Source organism: Podarcis cretensis (assembly GCF_951804945.1).
Source record: "Podarcis cretensis genome assembly, chromosome: 16".
Lineage (NCBI taxonomy): Eukaryota > Metazoa > Chordata > Lepidosauria > Squamata > Lacertidae > Podarcis > Podarcis cretensis.
The window spans coordinates 6,189,931-6,208,934 of NC_137186.1; the positions used below are offsets into that span (position 1 = coordinate 6,189,931).

The 19,004-nt window shown below is 48.4% G+C and overlaps 2 protein-coding genes across 4 annotated transcripts in view; one reads left to right on the plus strand and one right to left on the minus strand.

The window, feature by feature from the left end:
- The window catches only part of SV2A (synaptic vesicle glycoprotein 2A), a 40,564-nt gene extending 35,325 nt beyond the window's left edge, over nt 1-5,239 (plus strand). The window contains exons 11-12 of the mRNA XM_079958025.1: nt 552-711; nt 4,897-5,239. Coding sequence (XP_079814151.1) covers nt 552-711; nt 4,897-5,080 — 344 coding nt within the window. The 3' untranslated portion in view covers nt 5,081-5,239. The remainder of the gene's footprint in view (nt 1-551; nt 712-4,896) is intronic.
- Nucleotides 5,240-13,756: 8,517 nt separating this feature from the next.
- On the minus strand, nt 13,757-17,889 carry BOLA1 (bolA family member 1). 3 transcript variants are annotated; one of them, XM_079958531.1, is made up of 2 exons: nt 17,781-17,889; nt 13,757-14,439 (listed from the first exon to the last, which is right to left on the minus strand). In XM_079958531.1, the coding sequence occupies exon 2, from the start codon at nt 14,427-14,429 to the stop codon at nt 13,980-13,982; it is 450 nt and encodes a 149-aa protein (XP_079814657.1). In that variant the 5' UTR covers nt 14,430-14,439; nt 17,781-17,889; the 3' UTR covers nt 13,757-13,979. The 3 variants fall into 3 exon arrangements, with proteins under 3 accessions (XP_079814657.1, XP_079814659.1, XP_079814658.1); XM_079958533.1 differs by having other exon boundaries at nt 17,829-17,850; XM_079958532.1 differs by lacking the exon at nt 17,781-17,889 and adding an exon at nt 15,522-15,608.
- Between the last annotated feature and the right edge of the window lie 1,115 nt (nt 17,890-19,004).

Below are 19,004 nucleotides of genomic sequence, written 5' to 3' on the forward strand. Positions count from 1 at the left end.
AGGGGTCCCTTTACCTTACCCTTATTCTGAATAGGATTCCTCGCAAGAAAAGGGAAAAGTTGACAGCTTTGGAGAGAGAGAGAGCATTTTCTTTTACTCTATTGAGACAAATATAAACATATTTACACACTTTGTATACAGGAAAGAACTAATAACAAAGTTTGCTACATTCTTATTATTTGGCTGTATTCAACTGAAATTGCAGACCGGTTGAATTAAGTCAGCATGGCTAACTGGGCTCCATTAATCCAATGGGTCTACTCTGAGTAGCACTTAGCTGGGTACCACCTGTTAATCAACACTATTGCAGAAACTCTTATTTTTAGCAGTACTCAAAAGGCTGCCAGTAATACCGAGTCCTCCTCTGGGTTTTGAACCTTTCCCCTCATGAGGTCTAGAAACTTGTTTGACGATTCCTAAGAGATCGGCTTCTGCGATGGACGCAGAGGGCAACGGGCGCAGTCAGACATGCCTAACCTTGAATTAGGACTATCCCATTGACTCCTCTCTCTTCACTTTCTCCCCTCCCACCTTCTCCCCGACGCATCCAGCCGGGTCGAGCGTCATGTCCTGCGTGAGCTGCTTCTTCCTCTCATTCGGGAACAGCGAGTCCGCCATGATCGCCCTCCTCTGCCTATTTGGTGGGGTCAGCATAGCTTCTTGGAACGCCCTGGATGTCCTCACGGTGGAGCTCTACCCATCGGATAGAAGGTAAGCCTTTCATCCTCCTCTTTGCAGGAACCCCAGTTCTTGGGGGAAGCCTACCAGAGTTGTAGGGGTCTGCGGTTGGGTGGTGGCCAAAGGCTATTTCTGCAGCAGAGACCCCGCCTCCACCATCCTGGAGCCGACCCATCGGCATGAAAGGGGAGCATTCCTAGCCAATGAGAAGAAGCCCTCTTTCCCTTTGTGCTGATTGGAGCCAAAAGGAGGTGGGTCAGCCACTGAGGATTTGCTCCTAGGGTCACCCTGCAGAAGTTGGGCAGGAGTGTGCTGGGCCTGGGGAGTAACCCATGAAACGTGGTCCAGGACCGGTCCAGAAACCGTAGGTTCCGCTAGGAGTCAGTCCAACAGGGCCAAGGCAGGAAACCAGGCAAGGACAGGCAGTGGCGTAGCATGGGGGATGCAGGGGGGGCCAGCCGCAACATCTGGGGGGGGGGCGCTCGCACTCGCAGCTCTCTGCCCCTACCTGGCTCACTCACTCTCACTGCAAACAATACATGTGCTTAGGGGGTAAGGGTTTCTTTAACTAATCTAGTGGAAGAGACTCGAGTGCTAAAATCCACGGGTTAGGGGGCGCAAATTACTTGCCTTGCCCCAGGTGCTGACAACCCACACTACGCCACTGAGGACAGGTACAGGATCTCAGGCAGGATCTAGCATACAGCAATGTTGCTCCCACAACCTGGGGCGGGGTCTGACTGCCTTTGTCGGGGTAACGGCCGGTCCTGATCCCCCGGCAACTCACCTCCCTGTCTCGCCCAAAGGCAAGCACTCCTCCTGCAAGTACTCAGGTCTCTCCTTCTCTCAGACCTCAGTCTCTGCAGCTCGGGAGATGTCGGTGGGTTACTAGACCCAGAGGCCGCCTCAGCCTCCCCTGACCCAACCGGTAGTGGAGCAGCTGTAAGTGATGGCCCAGCCGGAGGCAACAAGGTCATCCCTGCATCTGGAGCCAGGGCAGGCTCTGGCCCCTGATTCGGCCCAGCTGGTGCTTGTTGCAGCGGAACCTGTGCAGACTGGGGCTCTTCAGAATCAGGCCCCAGACTTGGTTCAGATGATGCCTGAGGCAAAGGATCCGGTGCAGACTGAGACTCCTCTGGTTCCGAGTCCGAGTCCCAGGCCATCACAAGGAGGAAGCACGGAGGAGGAAATTGAACTGGAAGGTCCAAGATCTCTAAGGTGCGGAGGTTTCTTGCAGAGATCTTGCTGTTGTCCATCGGCAGTTGACACCTGGCAGGGTGTCCATTTGCAGAAGACAGTCCTTCACTGCAGGGGTGGGGAACCCGGAGGATAATCCTGGCCCCTGAGGCTATTTCCCCGAAATCATAACTCACCAGCTGACATCCCTTGCAATCATCATCTGAGCAGGGGTGATGGGTGCTGCAATCCAGAACATTTGCGAGGAGTCAGACTTCACTAAATGACCCTTGCGGTCCCTTCAAACTCTACGATAGTACAAAGTAGGGGGAAGTTGCCCTCGCAAAGTGTGTCACGGATCTTTCTTTTGGCTCCTATGAATTCAGATGCCGCCGCAAAACCTCCTGTTGCGAATGGAGAATTTTGCTTAAAAGAACCCCCAGATCCCAAGTTGATAGTCCTCATGGTTTACAAGGACAACAATGTATATGATTTTTGGGGGAATAGGGACAGGAGGGTTCAGAAGCACTGCCTGAATGCTTCTGCGATGCCAGAACTATGGGAGCTGTCTAGATTGCGAAGGACTCTAGAGGTGGCCCAAAGCGGTTAATTGCATCCCTCCCTGCATTGCAACATCTTAAAGAAGAAAGTGTAAAATCCAAATCTCATGACGGTGCGGTCCTGTCCCTTCCCTCCCAGCGCCTCCAATGTCCTTTCAGGGATAAACACTTTGCAGGGGGGAAGCGAGAGGCTGCCTAGCATTGGAAATGAGATCAAGCCGAGAAAAAGTGACGCATCCAGCTTGCCAGTCACACGCCAGCCCAGGCTGCCCTCAGGGACCTTGGCAGCACAGGAGAAAAGGAGGAGGGGGAAGAGAGAGGGAAAAAGAGAGAGAGAAGGCAGGTTGAATGGCTCCTGGAGAGGAGCAGAAACCCAGTTCTGCGTTTTTTCAGTGAAGGAGAGGGGGGGGGCGAAAGCTTAGAGGTCAGGTCACAGAGGCTGAGGTCTGTTTCGAAGCAGCAGCACAAACAGGCTTTGCAAAAATGGAGCAGCTGTAATAAAATCAGCAAGACGTGTTGATTTTCTTGATTATTTATTAGTAAGAATTTATACGCTGCTTGGAGGTAGCAAAAAACCTGAAAGCGAAGGCTTACAAAATACAGTGGTGCCTCAGGTTAAGAACTTAATTCGTCCTGGAGGTCCTGGAGGTTCTTAACCTAAACCAGCGCACAATTTCTGTTCCCATCCTGAAGCAAAGTTCTTAACCCGAGGTACTACTTCTGGGTTAGTGGAGTCTGTAACCTGAAGCGTCTGTAACCTGAAGCGGTCTGTAACCCGAGGTACCACTGTATAGATCAAGTTGTTGTTGTTGTTGTTGTTGTTGTTGTTGTTGTTTTAAATGCCCTTCTTCCTCCCTCTTCCGTTTCCTCTTTCTATCATCATCATCATCATCATCATCATCATCATCATCATCAACAACAACAACAACCCCCCCCCCCAGGGATCTCTAGCATAGCTGTCAACTTACAGATTTGAAAATAAGGGACCAGCAGCCTCGAAAATAAGGGATCAGCAGCCAAAATAAGGGATTTTCCGGGCACAGGTATGTTCAGCTTCTGAGCCCCTCTGAGCCAAAGGCAGAAAGCCCAGCCAGCAGCCAAAAGAAGTCTCATCAATAAGGGACAACAGCAGGACATGGCGCTGGGATAAGGGACTGTCCCGCCAAGTAAGGGACACTTGACAGCTATGATCTCTAGTTGGTGCACATGGTTCTTCTCCCCATTTTATCCTCACGACAGCTGTGTGAGGTAGGTGAGGCTGAGAGGCAGTGACTTGGCCCAAGGTCACCCCGTGAGCTTCGTGGCTGAGCGGGGGATTCCAACCCAACTTTTCCAGGCCCTACCTAGTCCAACACACAAACCATTACGCTACACTGGCTCTGGTTTCCTCCATTTGTGTCGCTGGCTTGCACAGCTAGGGCGAGGAGTCAGGTTTTTCCTGATCAGCAAGCAACTGGTATGAAGATTGTGTTTTTAAAACAGGAGATTCCCCGTGGCGAGATGCTACCTCAAAGCCTGGCAGACTTATCGTGCCCAAAGAGAGGCCGTGGATGTCAATAACTTGTAGTTATTTCCTGATTCTGAGATGCAGCTGCCTGGAGAACAAATTCTCTCCCTGAAAAAAAACCACAACCCCTATTTGCATCTTTTTCTTGATATTCCGAAGGCATCCTAAGGGAAGTTTGATTTTTTTATTATTATTAAATTTTATTTAACATAATTATTACAAAATACAGTATAAGCAAAATACTGCAAATACATACATATTTCAGATAAGCACACACATATATAAAAAGGAACAAAAAGGAAAAAAGGAAGAAAAGAAAAAAGAAAAAGAAAAATTGGAAGAAAAATTGGAAGAATTTATTCTACAAATATCTCAATAATAAAATTTCACTGATTGACTTCCACCGCTTACACTGTACTTCCCATATACATTTTAAGCAAAATTGTATCTGCTATTCCATATTTTCCCCATACAATCTCATACAAATATTCTAATCAATAAGTTTTCTAAATCTTTCATAAATCTATTCTAAAGACAACCAATACCTTACACAATACCTTTTGTTGTGTTTTTATATTTTGTGGGAAGCTGCCCAGAGTGGCTGGGGCAACCCCAGTCAGATGGCTGGGCTTAAAGGTAAAGGTAAAGGGACCCCTGACCATTAGGTCCAGTCGTGGACGACTCTGGGGTTGCAGCGCTCATCTCACTTTATTGGCCGAGGGAGCCGGCGTACCGCTTCCGGGTCATGTGGCCAGCATGACTGAGCCGCTTCTGGCGAACCGGAGCAGCACACGGAAACGCCGTTTACCTTCCCACCGGAGCGGTACCTATTTATCTACTTGCACTTTGACGTGCTTTTGAACTGCTAGGTTGGCAGGAGCAGGGACCGAGCAACGGGAGCTCACCCCATCGCGGGGATTCAAACCCCCGACCTTCTGATAATAACATTATTATTATTTCTTCCTTTGCTTCTAGGACGACTGCTTTCGGCTTCCTCAATGCCCTGTGCAAACTGGCCGCCGTCCTGGGCATCAGCATCTTCACGTCCTTTGTGGGCATCACGAAAGCGGTGCCCATCCTTCTGGCGTCGGCGGCGCTGGCCGTGGGGAGCTCCCTGGCCCTCAAGCTGCCGGAGACACGGGGGCAGGTGCTGCAGTGAGCGTGCGTCCGTGCGAGCGTGTGAAAAAGAGAGAGAGATATTCGCACTCGGCCCTCATCCGCGCCTGCCCCGTCCCACTTGCCAGGGGAGGGGGGCAAGTGGCAGATCTAGAGTTGTAGACACTGTGACTGTCTTGTCGTACCATTTCAACCGGGGGGGGGGGAACCAACCGTGGTCTGGGCTTTCGCCCGCAGACAAATCTCACCCCCGGCCCTTCTCCCCAATTTCCTCTTGTGGTTATCGGTGTACGTGTGAATCCTCACCCCGCCTCCACCCATCCAAAAAAATGACCCCAATGAAATAGCAGGGGGACCGGATGAGGCGCAAAGTCGCCTCTCTCTCTCTTTCTCTCTCTCTGTCTCTCTGCGCAAAAGGGACGCAGACGGGTCAGAGGTCAAACATCGGGGGGGGCGGCGGTGTGACCCCCCTCCCGAACCCATGGCATTTCAGGGTGTGTGACCCCCCCCCCGCAAACCACTTCACCAATCCAAGCTGGGGTATGTGTGCATGTGTGTCCAACTATCTGGTAGAGGACATGTGACGATGTTTTACACCAATGTGTAAGCTTGTACAAAACAGTAAATCTCACAGATCTCGGGTGTGTTAACGTGCTCCAAACATCCCCTTTTCCTTTCATCTCCTTCTTCTTTTTTATTTTTAAAAAAGGGGTTCTCAAGAGGCACGCTTTTGTGTCTCGGTGCACACCCACCCCACTTGTGTGTGTGTGTGTGTAAATATATACAGCGGGGGGAGACAAACAAAACAACCTCCCCCAAATCATAGCGTCCGTTTCTGGGTGTGTAAAACTAGCGTCGGTTCGGGTGTGTGATTTCGTTTAGCTTGACGTTTCAGGGCTCCGGATGGGGTTGGCGCCGCTGAGGGAGGGTGGAAGAGCCTTCGGGTTTCTGGGTGCGGTGCCAAACAGGCCCTGTCGTCCCGCAAACCGGGCTTCGCTCTTGTGAGCCTCTCCACAACCTGTACATTCATTGTGCATCTGTGTCATTGGCTGCTGGTGGATCTGTTTTGCTTTGGGACTCGAGTCAGCTGCCATGATTCCGAGCCAGGGGCCTTGGGCCCATCTAGTCCAGTGTTGCTGACACTGACCAACAGCAGCGGCGCTCCGGGGGTGTCAGGTCTCATCCAGGCCTACCTGGAGATTGGAGCCTGGGCCTTTTGGGGTTCTCCTCTGCTGAGATTGCCCCTTCCCTTCCCCAAGATATAGGAACATATGAAACTGCCATATACTACTGGCCCAAGAGGTCAGTATTGTCTGCTCGGACTGGCAGCAGCTGTGCCGGATTTCAGGTAGGGGGGCTCTCAGCCCTCCCTGGAGAGATGCCTTCAAAGGATGGAAGCTGGGACTTTCTGCTTGCAAGGCCAAGCTATTGTTGTAAACAAAAATTGCCCTTTTCCCTTATGGGGTATCCAAGAGCCCATATAGAGTCCTTATACAGGTGCCCTATTGGTAGGAGAAAATAACAGAGGCCAACCAGAGAATATTGAGAAGCAAAGCAGCGAGTAAGCTTTCTTGATCTGTTGCAACAGGGTCCTCACACCACATGCAGGAGAGGAAAATGGCGCGCAAGGCCTTATAAAGACTTTTGAAATTGCCACCCTGTAGATCAAGACCACCCCCAGAAACATCATACATACATCACCGAAGGGGTGTAACCTAAGACCACCCCTCGGATACATCATACCTACAACACAGAAAAGGCGGTCTTAAAACAGAAATTTGAATGTTGTTTTTCTCCTGTCGTTCTTTATCTCCTGTCTGGCAGGTTACTTGATTGGATTGCCTGGGTAGCCTGGCCAGTCTTTTGTAATGATAAATACTTAGTTCCTGGGCCAGGTCACAGGCTCACACCCTATTCAAACACAGACATACCCTTAAGACAGGATTTATGAGGAAAGAGACAATGGGAGGTTTCCCACTTTGACCTCGCAGAGAAAACATTTGCTCAGTTTAGGAATCAAAATGGTTCCAGGTTGGTCTTCCTGTGCTGATCTATGTATGTGCTTGGTTGGTACACTTATGAACATTACCATATATCTAAGACCATAAAATTCCTATCACAATATGATGGCCCTTTCCCCAGAGATGGTGACAATAAAGTACCACCAGTCTAATTGGAGAGCTTGCCTTTCGCTTGGTTGGTCTTGTTTCCTATCTAGACGGAAGAACTCACCATCTTCTGGCCCAGGCCTTTGGAACATCTCGCCTCATGGTTGACTGCCACCAACTGCTCTCAGATGAGGGACATGTATTCATGTGACTTTGATTTTATTTGAGGCCCCAAGACAAATTAAGATGCTGCAGTGCCAGTTAGTGGAAACCACAGAGGATATACACAAAGTACCAAATGTGGTGACAGTAATAATAATGCAGCAAAACAACAACACCACAAACTGGCTTATAAGTATAAAATCCAATTTAGTAGAATAATAACTAGAATAGAGATAGACTTGTAACCATTCAAGCAACAAACATACTAAGGTGCCATGTGCAAAACAAAGCCCGGAGATACTGTAAACATGGAGTGGATAAATGTACAACTGTATCTTAACAAGTTAATGGGATGCGGGTGGCGCTGTGGGTTAAACCACAGAGCCTAGGACTTGCCGATCAGAAGGTTGGCGGTTCGAATCCCCGAGACGGGGTGAGCTCTTGTTGCTCGGTCCCTGCTCCTGCCAACCTAGCAGTTCAAAAGCACATCAAGTGCAAGTAGATAAATAGGTACCGCTCTAGTGGGAAGGTAAACGGCATTTCCGTGTGCTGCTCTGGTTCGCCAGAAGCGGCTTAGTCATGCTGGCCACGTGACCCGGAAGCTGTACACCGGCTCCCTCGGCCAATAAAGCGAGATGAGCACCGCAACCCCAGAGTCGGCCACAACTGGACCTAATGGTCAGGGGTCCCTTTACCCTTTACCTTTTTAACTTGTTAAGATACAGTTGTACATTTATCCACTCCGTGTTTACAGTATCTCCAGGCTTTGTTTTGCACATGGCACCTTAGTATGTTTGTTGCTTGAATGGTTACAAGTCTATCTCTATTCTAGTAAATTTGGTTCTATACTTATAAGCCAGTTTGTGGTGGTGTTGTTTTGTTGGAAACCACAGAGGGACAAGACTGTTGCTCCTGTGCTCAGATCCTGCTCAGCCGTGGTGAGAACTGGATGCTGGACTAGATGGGCCGCTGGCCTGATCCTGCAAGCTCTTCTTATGGTCTTAGATGTTTCCCATCCCTGCCTTTGCATCTCCACTCAGGGGCCTCATTGTGAGCTGGGGGCCAGGTCTCTTAATACAAACCGAGAGATCCTTAGCCCTTTATTTCACGACCAAGAAGAAAGGAGGGAGAATCGCTGTTCCAATTTATCGTTTGTGGACCAAAAACTGCCCAGCAAAGCTTGATAAATAAGCACATTTTAACTCAGCAGGATAGCGAATGCGGTCTTCTCGTTCATTCCAATCTCTCTGTTTTTGGTGTGGTTTTTTTCCCCTTTGAAGAAAAAATACCACAAGTGGCGAGGATCGGCTGGACTCTAAGCCTTCAGCCAGCATGACCAATGGTGGGAGCTGGAGTCCCAACAACCCCTGGCTCACACTGCAGAATTATCCATTTAGGATAATTCTGCTTCCCCAATTCCCCAGGAGGGAGAGGGCTAATACTTTTTTGGCCTTACTTGAGAGTTGGTCAGTAGTCTGGGGGGAGGCACAGAGGAACCCTGTGTCATAAACGAAGCACTAAGTCAAACTCAGCATCTTCAAAGTTCCAGGTGTTATTCCCCTTTGTCACCTGGCCCCCGGCAGCTGCAATATCTCCCTCTGGCCAGCTGGAGGGGGTGGTGCTAAAGCACAAACAAACGGTCTTTCCCTCTGGCTGCAGCAGAATAGGGAGTTTCCGAGACACACAGACCCTCAGCCCTTAAGTTATCTGAATATAGAGAGGGAGGCTGCCTAACATCAATAGGCAGGGAGTTCCACTGGTTAAAGCGGTGCCCTGCTGAAGCCACGCCTCCTTGCAACGTTGAACGACAACGCAGCTAATAAATTTACATGCAACCTAACCTTTCCTCTCCTCCTTTGTGAATCTTGACGCCTCTGGATTAAGGTCCTATTTTAAGCAGCTGCTTTTGGGAAGTAACAGATCCACACGGGAAGTATTTATCAATCAAAGCACACACCCCTCCTTTGCGCCTTTCCCCAAAATTGTGACGCTTCCCCCCACCTCAACCCTTCAGTCTCTCTCCATCCTTTACAGTGTAGCTGGTCTTTAAAAACAAACAACCCCCCCCCCACATCCAAACCATACGTAGTTCTGTCTGTATGCAAAATAAAATCAAAAAAATGACAAAAAACCTTGTGTTGTGGTTTTAGCTGTTTTTAGGTGTTTGTAAAAGAACAATTGAGAAGAAAAAAAATCAGGAAAAAAATAATAATAGTCATTAACTTCAGTTGTCGTCTCCAGGTTGTTTCATTTTGTATTAATAAAAAAAAAAAGATAAAAAAACAGAAGCCAAGAATGACGACAAGATGAGACGGTTGTTTTAAATGCTGCGTCGAGAAATAAATATTCCTAAAGGTGCTGCGGATGATGATGATTTAAGGTTTTAAAAAATAAAAAAGGTGGTGTGTGCATAGTTTTTGATCGCTAGGGAAAGGATTTAAATATATGTAAGTCTGGCTCTGGCCCTACACATGAATCTTTCCCCCCCTCTGGAATTATGAACTCATAGTAAAAAAAAGTAAAAAAAAAAAATCTATGTAAAAATGAAAAAAATAAAATAAAAGATTGAAAAAACGGTGATTGTGCGAGTTTAAGTTGTTGAGTTTTTCCTTTTCGTTATTCTTGTGCAAAGAAATTCGGGTATAATGAAAAGTTCATAGAATTATAGTTGGGATTCTCGAGTCATCTAGTCCAGACACGTCCAAGGCATCGATTGCGATTGACCAGTCAATCCTGAGTTGAATTATGGTTGATCGCAATGCCCCCTCCGCTGGTGACGGGCCTGAGCAACCACTACAGTGGTGCCTCGCAAGACGAAATTAATTCGTTCCGCGAGTTGCTTCGTCTTGCAATTTTTTCGTCTTGCGGAGCACGGATTCCCCGGGTATTAACGGCTTTAAGAAAAAGGAAGCAAACCCGCAAGACGTTTTTGTCTTGCGAAGCAAGCCCATAGGGAAATTCGTCTTGCGAAGCAACTCAAGAAACGGAAAACCCTTTCGTCTTGCGCGTTTTTCGTCTAGCGAGGCATTCGTCTTGCGGAGCACCACTGTACCTCGTCCTGAGCTCAGGGGAAGCAGGCTGTATAGCTGTCAACTTACAGATTTGAAAATAAGGGACCACCAGCCTCAAAAATAAGGGATCAGCAGCCAAAATAAGGGATTTTCCGGGCACAGGTATGTTCAACTTCTGAGCCAACGGCAGAAAGCCCAGCCAGCAGCCAAACGAAGCCTCAAGCAGTGGTTCCCACAGCGCAGCAACCCGGTAAAGGGGATGCAGCAAGGAAAACCACCGTCACCTCTCCGCTGGGAAGCGCTGAGCAAAGGCGAGTCCCCAGGCAATGCAACCAATTTGATCGGCACAAGGCATGCAAGCTCCACCCCCCAGTCGTTCTCAGACTCCTTATTGGGTGAGCAACGCAGCCAAGCAACACAGTTGGATTCTCCCTCCTCCCTGGCTGGCAGGGAGGGAGGGAGAGAAGCTGCTTCCTTTGAAACCCGGGAAATTTAAGGGACATCATCAATAAGGGACAGCAGCGGGACATGGCGCTGGGATAAGGGACTTTCCCGCCAAATAAGGGATGGTTGACAGCTATGTTATGGTGCTGCTCGCGTGTAACCACACAGCATAATTCAAGTTGGGCATGCCTGAACTGGTCCAACCCCCTGCAATGCAGCGATATTTTGCCCAACATGGGGCTCAAACCTCCAATCCTGAGATTAGGAGTCTCATGCTCCACTGACTAAGCTTTGCAAAGGTCCTCCTCGCACCCTGGATCAAGACAGGCGCCCGTTTGCAAAATTGCAACGGACCATTGGATAAACTTTGAAAGCGCTATGAAACGAAGGCAAGGGGCCACATTGGGAGGAAAGGTGGGATATACATTTAAAGGTAAATAAAACAATGTTGTGGAAGCACTGAATCTAGCAAAATCAAATAAATCTGTTATTGTGCTGTGGGAGACAAGGGCGATCAAATGCTATAGAGCCCCACGAGGACAAATCTGCAGATTTCTGCTGGCCTCTCACTTCTCTGCACCTAGAAGCTGAAAGTGCAAAAGTTGCAAACTGTTTTCACCCAAACAGGTTCTTCTGGATTATTTCCAGCCCAGCGAGGTGTCCTTGCCTCCTTTTCCATCTGATGAGCCAGAAATCCAACAGGTGCACAGATGGCTTAGTTAGTGCCTGGGAGTATTCACCTGTTGGATTTTGCTGCAGCGCAGCTGCTGAAGAACACGACATGCCCTTCATTTCCCAAGGTGTATAAGGAACCGATCTGGCCATTAACAGATCCACCTTGGAGTCCTTGCGACATTTTGTATCTGAAGATTTAAGTGATTTATTTAACTTTTCCTTATCCATTAGCCCTGGGGTGCTCTACTGAGAGACAGCGGTGGTGTAGTGGTTAGAGCAGAGCTTCCCAAACTTTTCATGTTGGTGACGCACTTTTTAGACATTCATCATTTCACAATTCAGTTTTACTTGGAGGTTAAAGATTCAGGTAGGTAGCCGTGTTGGTCTGACAGTCGAAATAAATAAAACAAAAATAAAAAATTGTCCAGTAGCACCGTAGAGACCAACTAAGTTTGTTGTGGGTATAAGCTTTTGTGTGCATGTCTCTGAAGAAGTGTGCATGCAAGGGACGCGGGTGGCGCTGTGGTATAAACCACAGAGCCTAGGGCTTGCTGATCAGAAGGTCGGCGGTTCGAATCCCCGCGACGGGGTGAGCTCCCGTTGCTCAGTCCCTGCTCCTGCCCACCTAGCAGTTCGAAAGCGCGTCAAAGTGCAAGTAGATAAATAGGTACCGCTCTGACAGGAAGGTAAACGGCAGTTCGAATCCCCGTGATGGGGTGAGCTCCCGTTGCTCGGTCCCTGCTCCTGTCTACCTAGCAGTTTGAAAGCACGTCAAAGTGCAAGTAGATAAATAGGTACCACTCCGGTGGGAAGGCAAACGGCGTTTCCGTGCGCTGCTCTGGTTCGCCAGAAGCGGCTTAGTTAGTCATGCTGGCCACATGACCCGGAAGCTGTACACCGGCTCCCTCGGCCAATAAAGCGAGATGAGCGCTGCAACCCCAGAGTTGTCCACGACTGGACCTAATGGTCAGGGGTACCTTAACCTTTACGGTGCTACTGGACAATTTTTATTTTTTATTTATTTAATAGGAGGTTAAAGTAACCCTTTACCAGCCCCAGGAGGAAAGCTCTGGGCTAGAGTGTCAGACTAGGACCCAGGAGACCCGGGTTCAAATCCCCCCACGTGAAGATCTCGCAGGGGTGACTGTGGGTCAGTCCCTGCCTTCTCTCAGCCCTGAACCTACCTCACAGGACTCTCGTGAAGATTAAATGAGGTGAGGAGAACCATGGGTTTTGTAGGCAAGGAATGCGTTCTGGAGACTTAGGCCTTGTAGGCCACGAATAAGGAACTAGCTTATGAGATTCGCTAGCGGAGTGGAGCTTTTGGATTGGCCAGATCTGAAATAAATACAATCCTGGCCTTCAGCTGGTCCGCTGACCAACTCAGACCATCACCCCTGCAGTAACTAGATCAGGCCAAAGGTGTTTTATCCAACCTAGCCTCCTGTTCGCATGGTAGTCAAATACAGTGGTACCTTGGGTTACATACGCTTCAGGTTACAGACTCCACTAACCCAGAAATAGTGCTTCAGGTTAAGAACTTTGCTTCAGAATGAGAACAGAAATCAGTGGGTTTTCTTCAGCAATAATAACACAGTGGTACCTTGGGTTACATACGCTTCAGGTTACATACGCTTCAGGTTACAGACTCCACTAACCCAGAAATAGTACCTCGGGTTAAGAACTTTGCTTCAGGATGAGAACAGAAATCGTGCTCCAGTGGCGTGGTGGCAGCGGGAGGCCCCATTAGCTTAAATGGTGCTTCAGGTTAAGAACAGTTTCAGGTTAAGTACGGACCTCCGGAATGAATTAAGTACTTAACCCGAGGTACCACTGTATCCCAAAGAACCAGATACGAATTCAGATAGACTGACTCTGGAGCTGGGGGCCCACCTTATTCTCTCAGTAGCCAACCAGGTGCCAAGACCTGAGAGCTTATCTCAGAGAGAAGGCGTTCCAGGTGCGAAACAGGTTCTTCAGCCACTGATGACCCAAACCAGCCTCTGTTGGGACAGCCTCAAAACTGGGGAGGCAAGAGTCATTTAAACATCACCCCCATCACACAAATTGCCACTCCTCCTTTTGAAACCCCAAGGCAGAACCACATAATTGTAAAGTTGGAAGGGACCCAACCCGCTGCGGCACTGTAATCCCCCCCCCCAAAAGGGGAAACAAACCACCGTGAGAAGCCATGCCCCTTGCAAAGTTTAATTTGCTCAAATTACAAAAAGCCAGGCCGGAATGAACTGTTGAGAAACTCAAGCGATTCCCCAGGAAACATCGGTCATCAGCGGAAAAATGGAAGCTCCAAAATGCACACATGATAATCTCTTTTTTTATATGAGAACAAGCCAGAATGACACTCCCAAGGAATAGTGCGAAGTGTCTATTGCGGGGAGGGAATCGCAGAATTGTAGAAGACGCAGGCACCTAACCCCAAACCCCTGCGATTGCAAGAATTGCAGCTATGAACCGGAACACAGGTGTTTCATTTATTCGCTCCAGAAACATGCTCAGATCCGGCCTCTGGTAGCAGAACGCTTCATGCCTGGGGCGTCCCCCCGATCTTCCCGGCCATCTGGGGGTCGTGCTTGGACCCCCCCAGGCACTCGGGGCTCTGGATGATTTTGGGGTTCTTCTCCCACTGCTGGGGGGTCTTGGCCTGGATGGAGAGGGCATGGATGGGCCCGGCCAGCTCCTCCTGCAAAATGTCGTTGACCAGGCGGTGGCGGTGGATGAGCGAGAGGCCCTCAAAGTGCCGGCTGGCTACCACCACCCGGAAGTGCGTCTCGGAGCCCCGCGGAACGGCATGCATGTGGCTGTCGTTGATGATCTCCAGGTGCACGGGCTCCAGGGCTTGTTTCAGTTTGGCCCGGATAGAGGCCTCTACGGGGGTGTTCTCCATGGGCGAGCCGCCCAGCGCTGAGTAGCCGGCGGAGAAGATCGGCCGGCGGAGAGCTCGGCGGAGGACCAGCAGGCCCGAGGACAGCATCGAGAGAGGCCTGCAAGAGACAAGGAGGTTCGCTCATTTCAGTTACGTGTTTGCCGTCTTAAAAAAAGGCACAGCACCAAAGGAAAATGGGTGGGGGGGTTAAGTTCACTGCATGTACTGTGTTAAAGGAAAATATAATGAAAATGATGTACAGATGGTACTTAGTAAAGGTAAAGGGACCCCTGACCATTAGGTTCAGTCGCGGACGACTCTGGGGTTGCGGCGCTCATCTCGCTTCATTGGCCGAGGGAGCCGGCATACAGCTTCCGGGTCATGTGGCCAGCATGACTAAGCCGCTTCTGGCGAACCAGAGCAGCACACGGAAACGCCGTTTGCCTTCCCGCCGGAGTGGTACCTATTTATCTACTTGCACTTACACGTGCTTTCGAACTGCTAGGGTGGCAGGAGCAGGGACCGAGCAACGGGAGCTTACCCCATCACGGGGATTTGAACTGCCGACCTTCTGATCGGCAAGCCCTAGGCTCTGTGGTTTAACCCACAGCGCCACCCGCGTCCCTAGATGGTACTTGACTCCTGTTAAATTAGGGAAAATACCGTATTTTTCTCTCTATAAGACGCACCAGACCATAAGACACACCTAGTTTTTGGAGGAGAAAAACAAGAAAAAAAATATTCTGAATCCCAGAAGCCAGAACAGCAAGAGGGATTGCTGCACAGTGAAAGCAGCGATCCCTCTTGCTGTTCTGGCTTCTGGGATAGCTGCGCAGCCTACATTCGCTCCGTAAGACGCACACACATTTCCCCTTACTTTTTAGGAGGGAAAAAGTGAGTCATATAGAGCAAAAAATACGGTATATCATAACTGTGATAATTTATGTTGGAAATGTAAAGGAAAGGAAGGAACTTTTTATCACATGTGGTGGACCTGCCTCAAGGCGAAAGACTTCTGGGAAAAGATTTATAATGAATTGGAAAAAAAAATGTTGAAATATACATTTATCAAGAAACCAGAGGCCTTTCTTCTTGGAATAACAGGTTTGGAATCGCCCAAGAAAGATGTTAAATTATTTTTGTATGCCACAACTGCTGCTCGAATTTTATTAGCTAAAAAGTGGAAAAAGCAAGAATTACCAACGGTGGAAGAATGGCAGGTGAAAATGATGGACTTTTCGGAGCTAGCTGACCTAACCGGAAGAGTCGGCGACCAGAAGGAGGAGGAGTATCAGGAAGAATGGACAAAATTTAATGAGTATTTAGTTAAATATGTTAAGTTAAATTAATGGGAAACAGCTTGCAGATATTTAATTGGCTTAGGATTTTATATAAGCTAAGTGATGAACTAATATGTTTAATTACAAATTGAAAAGATTTAAGGATGTTAATGCTCAAGTTAATTCATTAGAACTATGATTTGGAAAACTGTTAAAAGGATATACATTGAAATTCAACCAAGGGGAAGTGAGGAAGTCACTTAGCAATGTTAATAAGTGTAATTTCTAATAAGGTTTGATTTATGTTTGTTTGTTTATAATTTTGTGAAAATCAATTTAAAAAATTGGAGAAAAAGAGGAAAATGGGCAGGGAGGGAAGAGGAAGGGGAAAGGAGGAAGTTTTTCTTAGTTACGGGGTTCTTGCGACGACCGGTCAGAAGGGAAATTGTTTCCCTTGCAGCTGCGGCGCAGAAGGTAGCTTGTTTGTTTTGGTTCATGTTTTCAGTCTTAAAAAGGGCACAGCAGAAAAGGAAAACAGGTGGGGAGGGAAGAGGGGAAAAGGTGAGGGAGCTCTGGCACTGTTTCTTAAGTTACGGGGTTCTTGTGATGACTGGCTGAGAGGGAAAGATACCTTTCCCTCTTCTATCATTGAATCATTTTTTATTTTTATCCACAACTTTGTTTGTTTATTTTAGCTGGCTCACCACAGCTGTTACAAATGTCGGCGGCAGCAAGGCAGTCCTCAGGTTCATGTTTGCAATATTTAAAAAGATGCAGCCCAAAAGGAAAATAAGAGGGGTAGGGAAGAGAGGGGAAAGGGGAAATTCTGGAGCTATTTCCTAGTTAAGGGGTTCTTGCAATGACTGGCTGGGAGGGAAAAATCTCTTTCCCTCTTCTATGGTTGATTTATTGTTTTATATATTCTGACCTTTTTCTTAAGAAGACTGATGTGGGGGCTAGGTTTGTTTTGTTTTAAAAACCCCGTAAAAATCCTGCAAATTCAAAGTGTTGGTGCTGACCTTTAAAGCCCTAAACAGCCTCGGTCCAGTATATCTGAAGGAGCGTCTCCACCCACATCGGTCTACCCGGACACTGAGGTCCAGCACCGAGGGCCTTCTGGCGGTTCCCTCACTGCCAGAAGCCAAGTTACAGGGAACCAGGGTGGTGGCGCCCACCCTGTGGAACTCCCTCCCACCAGATGTCAAAAAGAACAACAACTACCAGACTTTTAGAAGACATCTGAAGGCAGCCCTCTTTAAGGAACCTTTTAGTGTTTGATGTATTGCAGTATTTTAATATTTCTTTGGAAGCCACCCAGAGTGGCTGGGGAAGCCCAGCCAGATGGGCGGGGTATAAATAATAAATTATTATTCTTATATAAATCAGGTTAAGGATGAGAGATAAATGAACCACTTTGTGGTTCAGCATCCAGAAGCTATTAAATCGGGGTGGAAGGGAAACTATTGATACACCCCCTTGAGCTTTTTGGGGATGCAATAAATAAATAAATACAGATGCAACAAATAAACAACATATGTGGTTTGTGAAACAGCAAAATGAGGGCCCTCTACGTGGGGTTTAAGTCCTGGAATCCATCTCTTGGGCAAAAAGCCCAGAACTGGAAGAGCGGCTGCTCCCCTGAGCATGTGCAAAGTGCCTTTCCACACACACACACACACCCCGCATCCCAGAACAAGTAATCAAGGTAAGTTTCCAGGGAAGTCTGCCTCCGAAATTAAAACTCCGGGGTTGCATCCGGACCAGGGGATTTGAGAAAGGACGAGGGGGCGATGATGGCTCTAGCGGGCCAGATGCGAAAACAGAAGGGGGCTTTCTGGAGAGGCGGGCGGTCATTACCGGTGAGAGGTGGCTTGCAGGAACGGAAGCTTTTTTGCAAATAAAGGGGAAGGCGGCGGGGTTGGAATGGTTATTAGTGAGCATGCAAACAAATGATTGGTATGGAATTTTACCCATGCATTGCAAAAACAAGGGCGGTGTTGCTAGTTGAGCGCATTGCAAAACGGGGCGCGAGGTGGCTCCAGTTTACACGCAGTGCAAGAAAAATACAGCCTGTCACTCCCCCCCATCCCGCCCCCAGCATCCCTGCAGCCCCGGGGTCCAAACCCCCAAAGCTCCCCCCACCCCAACCTCCAAAAAACAGTCGCCTCCCCCCCCCCACCTGTCCTTCAAGGTAGAGTCTCCAAACTGCGCTTCCTGCACCGCTGACCTTCTCTCTCCTCGGATTGGATTCTAGGAAGCGTCAACAGCACTACAGTTCCCAGCATGCCTCGGGGCCCTCCCTCGCCCCACCCCTCTTCCATGTTTCCTCGGTGCATTCTGGGAATTGTAGTTTTTTTTGCTCCATTTGGCAAAAGCGGGTCTCTTAATGCGAAATGGGAAAGGGATCCGAGTTTTTTTTTGTTCTGCAAAATGCGGGACCTCTGAATGCGCAGGGAAGTGGCGGCTGCGTGTTACCTGAGAGTAACACATCCTTACACCCTATAATGCAACAGGATTTGACTTGCACACTTTATTAGCAAAACAACAAGAACAACTCTGTCCGGATTTTCATTTTTGGGAATATGGCAACCCTAGCTTTAAGATTTTCTTAAATCAGGCACCCCCAAACTCATCCCGCCAGATGTTTTGGGGACTACAATTCCCATCATCCCTGACCACTGGTCCTGTTAGCTAGGGATGATGGGAGTTGTAGTCCCAAACATCTGGAGGGATGAGTTTGGGGATGCCTGTCTTTAAACCCCCCCCCCCCGAAAGAACCCCGAGAACTGTAGTTTAAGGGCGCTGGGAATTGTAGCTCGGTCCGGCTCCGGGAAAACTACATTTCCCAGGATTCTGTGAGGGGAGAAGCCACGTGCTTTTAAGCTTATGGTGTTTTGGAATCAAGCTGCAGTTTGCTGCTTGACCACGGAGTGGCGCAAACTTCTCTCCTGAGAGCCTTTCTGCCAGTATTTACTGTACAAATAGACCTTTCGGAGTTCTGTGTTTAAGAGACAATGGAAGAATATCTGATGCAGGACTTAATCCAGGTAGTTAAGATGCAGCTTATAGCAAACGCATCCTCGCTTGCGCCATGGTTTGTAAGCACCTTGGGGCAGTGACCTCCCTGCTGACGGTTTTCCGTCAAACATGTTGAGAGTTAGATTGGCATAAAGTTGGGTGAGAATCAACTGGTTGCAAATCACTAAGCCAATTGAATGCCCTCATCCATAAATGTCAGATTTTTTTGGACCCACACTGCTGTTCCTCACGGTAGGACCCGAACCAATGGATTCAATTGTTGCAACAAAGGAGATTTCGACTTAAACCCGAATAACTTTCTGGTGGTGAAAGTGAAAAGGATTGTGGACTCGCCTTTGTTGACGGTTTTTAAGGTGGCCATCTG

Excerpts from the sequence above, each read along its gene's own strand:
- BOLA1 (XM_079958531.1), bottom strand. The coding sequence starts at position 14,429 with ATGCTGTCCTCGGGCCTGCTGGTCCTCCGCCGAGCTCTCCGCCGGCCG.